This window comes from Ascaphus truei, chromosome 3, assembly GCF_040206685.1.
Source record: "Ascaphus truei isolate aAscTru1 chromosome 3, aAscTru1.hap1, whole genome shotgun sequence".
In the NCBI taxonomy this organism is placed as follows: domain Eukaryota; kingdom Metazoa; phylum Chordata; class Amphibia; order Anura; family Ascaphidae; genus Ascaphus; species Ascaphus truei.
Window position 1 is genome coordinate 141,755,150 of NC_134485.1, and position 6,897 is coordinate 141,762,046.

General features: G+C 47.5%; 1 protein-coding gene across 1 annotated transcript in view; it reads right to left on the reverse strand.

Annotated features, from left to right (window-relative positions):
* The window catches only part of VPS53 (VPS53 subunit of GARP complex), a 236,879-nt gene extending 236,357 nt beyond the window's left edge, over nt 1–522 (reverse strand). Inside the window, exon 1 of the mRNA XM_075589578.1 lies at nt 368–522. Within this exon, the coding sequence (XP_075445693.1) occupies nt 368–451 (84 nt within the window). The 5' untranslated portion in view covers nt 452–522. The remainder of the gene's footprint in view (nt 1–367) is intronic.
* Between the last annotated feature and the right edge of the window lie 6,375 nt (nt 523–6,897).

Here is a 6,897-nt window from a genome sequence, read left to right on the forward strand (position 1 = left end):
TCTTGTACTCTCTGAACCCCCCCCCCCTCTTGTATTCCCCCCCTCTTGTATTCCCCTCCCCCCCCTTCTACGCTCTCTTATGTACTTATTAGCATATACAAATAAATCCAGAAATACAAAGTGTTTTATTGGTAAAATTATCTCTGCATATATTAAATTGCATGTGTTATCGTGCCTTTATAGAACGTCCTCACTTGCTCGTAATCTCATTCCCCCCACAGTGACAGAGGAACTAAATTGCACCTATTTTCATGTGCCAAATGTTGGGAGGGTCTGTAATGATTGACACATCATTATTAAATGACTGAGGATCCCCCTCCTTCCTGTAAGTGACACCTTCCCCTTTCCTCCCCTGCCGGCTCCGCACCTGCTCTATGGCTTGCTGCACCTCCGGAGACAGGTGTAACACGGCCTCCAGCTCCTCCACCACTTCCAGCTCTTCCTCCTCCATCCTGACCCGCAACTACTGCCTGGACCACACTGGGTCGCTTCCGGGATCCGGGACCGCACTGCACCCTGGGAGCCCAGCGGGGAGGCTGTTTCCATGGAGACAGAGAGCTGACAGTTACCCACCCCGAAGGCAGCGCGGCCATTTTGCATTGTGGAAGCAGAACGGCTCGTGTGCAACGGAGCAGCACGAATATGATATGAAATCGAGGCGCGCCTCTTCTCTTCCACCACATCCCAAGCACCCTCATTTTAATTGTAATCATATTAAAGGAAAACAAAATATTGCGTCCGCCGTGGACTGTAGAAACATTTCTGTGTATTTCGGTGTAATTGCGCGCTGTACTCTACTCTAGACATTGTGAGTAAGTACGGGTGAATTCTGCCATCATCGAAGATGGCCGCCCAATGTTTCGATGACAGTAAGCACAGAATGTCCTGTGTTATAGCCCAATGGACTGGTGATGTAGGGAGTGGGCGGGGTGTTACGTTCTGCCCCTTGCAGAGCTCATTGACAACAAGTGATTATCAGCAAGGATATATTGACAAAATCGTGTGCCACAAAACATTACATGCAAAAACTAAACCTTACCATGTTGCACGGGAATGCAACAAATATAGATAGGATATGCAAAAAAAGGATTATTCTCACATTTGCAGCTCCACCAAGTTCTCTTGATAAAGGCTCTGTTGGGAGCCGAAACGGTGAAAATAAATATTCAACTTTTTGCATATTGGAGTACCTGTCCTGTTTTTCCCTATCATTGTGATGCTCTGCCGACACTTGGATAGTATGCACCTAGGTGTGTATATATATATATATATATATATATATATATAAATATATATATAGTGTTCGACAAATAATGATAACCACACGCCCGTGGCGAGTGGATTTAGGCCGCTGGCGAGCCGTGCTGCGGCTCTGAATTCCCCTGCTCGCGCCAATTTTTTATTTTTTTTAATAAAAAAATAATCCCCCTCCCTGATTGGGTTAACGCGGGGAAGAGGGCCGCGGGGAAGAGCCCCTTCCCCTGATCTCCCCCTCCTGATCTCCTCCCCCTCCTGATCTCCACCTCCTGCCCCTGATCTCCTCCCCCCCCCTGCCCCCGATCCCTGCTTGCTGCCCGGGGTTGTCTGCCTCTGAAGGGGGTCCGCTTCGCTTCGGTGGGGGGAGCATGCTGCGGCGTCGGCCGCTTCGGGGGGGGCGTGCTGCGGCGTCCGCTTTGGGGGGGGGCGGCGTCCGCTTCAAGGTGGGGTGTCTGCTTCGGGGGGGGGTGTCTGCTTCGGGGGGGGGGGGCCCTTGCATAGGCCCTCCTGCCGTGCGGAGGGCCCTGCTGCCTTGCGGAGGCCCCCGCTGCCATGTACGACCCCCCCCCTGCCTTGCAGAGGCCCTGCTGCCGTGCAGAGGGCCCTGCTGCCTTGGGGAGGCCCCCGCTGCCATGTGTGACCCCCCCTGCCTTGCAGAGGCCCTCCTCCCTTGTGGAGGGCCCACTGCCGTGCGGAGGCTCCACTGCTGCCACGTGCGACCCCCTGCCTTGCGGGTGAGTGTGTGTGTGAGTGACAGACTGAGTGACTGTGTGTGTCTGCGTCTGTGAGTGTCTGTGAGTGAGTGTGTGAGTGTGTCTCTGAGTGAGTGTGTCTGTGAGTGTGTGTGTGTGTCTGTGAGTATGTGTCTGTGAGTGTGTGTGTGTCTGTGAATGTGTGTGACTGTCTGTAAGTGAGTGTTTCTGTGAGTGTGTCACCCTCTCCCTGTGTCGCCCTCTCCCTGTGTCGTCCTCTCCCTCGCCCTGTGTTGCCCTCTCCCTGTGTCGCCCTCTCCCTGTGTCGCCCTCTCCCTCTCCCTGTGTCGCCCTCTCCCTGTGTCGCCCTCTCCCTCTCCCTGTGTCGCCCTCTCCCTCTCTCTGTGTCGCCCTCTCCCTCTCGCCCTCTCACTCTCTCTGTCGCACTCTCTCATTCTCTGTGTGTGTGTGTGTCTCTCATTCTCTGTGTGTGTGTGTCTCATTCTGTGTGTGTGTGTGTCTCTCATTTTCTCTGTGTGTGTGTGTCTCTCATTCTCTGTGTGTGTGTGTGTCTCTCATTCTCTGTGTGTGTGTGTGTGTGTGTGTGTGTGTGTGTGTGTGTGTGTGTGTGTGTGTGTGTGTCTCTCATTCTCTGTGTGTGTGTGTGTGTGTCTCATTCTCTCTGTGTGTGTGTGTGTGTGTGTGTGTGTGTGTGTGTGTGTGTGTCTCATTCTCTGTGTGTGTGTGTCTCATTTTCTCTGTGTGTGTGTCTCTCATTCTCTGTGTGTGTGTGTGTGTGTCTCTCTCATTATCTGTGTGTGTGTGTGTGTGTGTGTGTGTGTGTCTCTCATTCTCTGTGTGTGCGTGTGTCTCTCAATCTGTGTGTGTCTCTCTCATTCTCTGTGTGTGTGTGTGTGTGTGTGTGTCTCTCTCATTCTCTGTGTGTGTCTCTCATTCTGTGTGTGTGTCTCTCATTCTGTGTGTGTGTGTCTCATTCTGTGTGTGTGTGTGTGTGTGTCTCTCAATCTGTGTGTGTGTGTGTGTGTCTCTCTCATTCTCTGTGTGTGTTTCTCATTCTCTGTGGGTGTGTGTGTGTGTGTGTCTCTCATTATCTGTGTGTGTCTCTCATTCTCTGTGTGTGTGTGTGTGTGTGTGTGTGTGTGTGTGTGTGTGTGTGTGTGTGTGTGTGTGTGTGTGTGTGTGTGTGTGTGTGTGTGTGTATGTGTCTCTGTGTCTCTGTGTGTGTGTGTGTCTCTCTCTCTGTGTGTGTGTGTGTGTGTGTGTGTGTGTGTGTGTGTGTGTGTGTGTGTGTGTGTGTGTGTGTGTCTCTGTGTGTGTGTGTGTGTGTGTGTGTGTGTGTATCTCTCTCTGTGTCTCTCTCTCTGTGTCTCTGTCTCTGTCTCTGTGTCTGTGTCTCTGTTTCTCTGTGTGTGTGTGTGTGTGTGTGTGTGTGTGTGTGTGTGTGTGTGTGTGTGTGTGTGTGTGTGTGTGTGTGTGTGTGTGTGTGTGTGTGTGTGTGTGTGTGTGTGTGTGTGTGTGTGTGTGTGTCTCTGTGTCTCTGTCTCTCACCCACACTCTCTCTCTCTCACACTTGGATCTCTTATTTACCCTACATATCTTAACTGCCCTATACCTACACCGAAAATAACCTATACTGCTTTCTTCCAGATCTAACTCACGAGCTTCACACGGAAGACATCAGAATCCCCCCTAACCCAGAAGACAGGTAGGGAACACCTCCCTTCCAATGTATAACATTGCAGGAATGAGGGTTCCTGGACATTGAGGGACTGCGGATCAGGTAAGATCCCAGGTGGGATTGCTGCTTTAGATATTGTGATGCGGGGATGTCCAGACACTGGTTATGGGGTTCAGGAACATTTACACACACACACGTAACAAGGACTAATTGTAGTATAATGTAATACAATAAATAAACTAATGTGAAAAACGAATGTTCTTACTAGGAATTTATTCTTTTTTTTTTTTTTTTTTTTTTTTAAAGTCGGGGCGGGGCGGGGCTGGGGGCCGGGCTAGGTGGCGAGTAGATTTTTTTGTTCGGCGAGTAGATTTTTGGGTGATTTGTCGAACACTGTGTATATGTATATGTGTGTGTATATATATATATATATATATATATATATATATATATATATATGTGTAGCGGTCATGTAAAATGGCTACAGTCATCTCTCCTGCTGACAGTAAGGCCTGGTAAGTTGTGGGCATGCCAGCAGTAATTATGGAGGTTTGCCCTCACACCCTGGTGAGGTGCCCTATGTATGGATGGGAGTGGTCACAGACTCTGACTCCCGGGTTGGTGATGTCAGAGTTGTGTCAGCCCCCAGAGTGTACATAAGGCACAGCACTGTGTCTAAGAGTTAGTTCTGAGAGGAGTGTTGCTGGAGGAGGAGTAAGAGTAGGAGCAGTTAAGAGTTATGTTATAGTAGCTGAATAAGAAGACTGTGTCCAGGGACCTGGCACAGAGTAAAGACATCCCGGCAGGGATAGGGAATCCCTATTTAAGGCGAACTACACCTTGTAAAGGGAAGTGTTGTGACAATGGAGGGCTAATACACCCCATTGTGGAGGGCAGCATGGCCCACCGTCCAATAAAGATGCTCTTAATTACAAACCCTCTCGTGTACATGTGTGAAGTGATTGTACAGAGAGGAGCACCACAGAGGAGTTCCTCGCCAGGACCATCCCCAAGTGACCGAAGGGACCCTGATGAGGTGGAGGCGCTGCACTGGATATAGGTAGGACTCAGCACACTACCTCAGCTGCCTGTCTGGACGGGTCCTCCCCATACACCATCATGCGGGAGACTCAGGAGTCCTGTTGCCAACAGGTGCACCACCAGACACTATCACACTGTAATGGGGACCGGTTAGATCACAGGGGCCAATGTGAGATTGGGTGGGTCAGGCCGGTTCAGAAAAACCGTTACATATATATCAAATGGAATTATTACTGTATGCTCATTTGCATGTCTTAGGTCTGCAACCCCGCCTTTCACCATTATCACCCAGCACACAGTGCTTCCACTGCAGCAAGGGATTCTGGGAAATGACATGCAAATGAGCACACAGTGCCACCTTTTGCTTCAAAACTATTCAACATGGTTCCCCAATAGGCTTAAGTTTGCTGCATGGTCACAGCTTTGAGCACAGCCAGGGTTAAGACGCATAGCCAGCAAACCCACCCACAGACAGACTGTTTATATATGTAGTCCTCACTATCGAATGGCATATCCAAGCAAACCTATGCATGGCCGCTTTATACATTAGGCCGACTAGGCACAGTGCCTAGGGCTTACGAACCTTTTAGGGCCTACAATATTTCAAAAAAGCATATAAAGAACAAAGTTATGTTATATACAGTGCTCAAATGAGTCAGATCATTAATAGCATGTGTATTTTAAATAAATAAGCTTGATTGAAGAAAGTTCATGATGTGGGTGACCAGAGAGTCAGTGACTGCTGGTAAACACAGGTGTAATGATGCAATGAGACACATATATAAGCCCTGGTAGGTGGTGTAGATGAGAAATAATATCCAAATCCCACTAACCCTCCTCCTATTAGGACTATGTCTCAACACGAAATAATGACCTGTGATATAACAACTCAGCAATAACCGCAGCATAAGCCTAAATGGTAATGTACTCACATCTGGTCACCCATTCTGTCTCCGTTGGCGTGCATCACGCGGTGTCGGCAAGTAAAGAATCCCAGCAGGGTATGAAGGCGGAGCACAGCCGATCAAATGAGGGGTTAGTCCGGGGTTACAGCATGTCCATTGAAAAAATACTTTATTAAATAAACAACAGCATGGTGCAGGAAGATAAAAAATGGGGTCCTCTTACGCGTTTCACGCCTTAGACGGCGCTTCGTCAGAGAGTATACACCATTACTATGAGTCTCCTCTCTTATGGTATTCTCTCCCCACCGGAAGTGACGTATCGGAATAATGCAGGGCAATGATTGGTTAATGCTAAATAATTGTAAACATGGAGATGACAACATCCATAAGATACGGATGGGGGAAACGGCCAAATTAAGCCGAAGCCATGAGAGAGGGCTCATAAGTCTCACATAAATCCGCATTAAATGATCTAAATATCTGCGGATACAAATGGTTAAAATTAAACAGAAAAAATAGTTAAAATCAGTGGACTATACTTCGTGCAGGTATTGAGGACAAAGATGCAAAATATTTTAACACCATACAGACATGAAAAATATATTGATAATATTTAATCTAATTAATGATTGAACGGATGTATGCCTATATTATAGCACAACAATCCTCTAGGAAATGAAAACAATAACTATACATAGTATATAATAATGTCATTCATGCTGAAAAAGTTATTATTAATTGATCTAGAATAATGCACATACAAACTGCAAGATAGCAGATGGATGTATTTATACTTAAACTGCATATAAAAAAAAAGTCTGTATTGTGTTAACACACATTGTGGTAGATTAAAACCTGAAAGAATAACATTTTGATATTAGGAACAATATGTAATAGGGGACTTATCCCTGTTCAAAAATGTGCCTCTAATCCAGCAGTGTGGTGGTTAACTGCTGGTAGACAATTAACCAACACCACCTGGCTGATTAGAGGTGTCAGAAAAAGCCTGCCTCTGAGACAGGAAGCGAGATTTTCCTCAGTACACAAGGGTGCTGACAAGAGGAAATAGGTCTTGAGCAGAAAGGCTCTGCTGAGATCAAGACACCCAAAGACCTATATTCCTGGACACAGGGGACTCAGGAACCTACAAGAGACTGACATGAAGGACCACCTGCTTTAAGGTATCTCTTGAGACTTTGGGGAATAGGGTGGTAATGGGATTATCCCTCAAGCCCTGGAGAAAGGGACTAGGGAAGTAAGTTAGCCCTTAAACAGGTCTAGGCGTTTGTTGTTTTCCTATGTT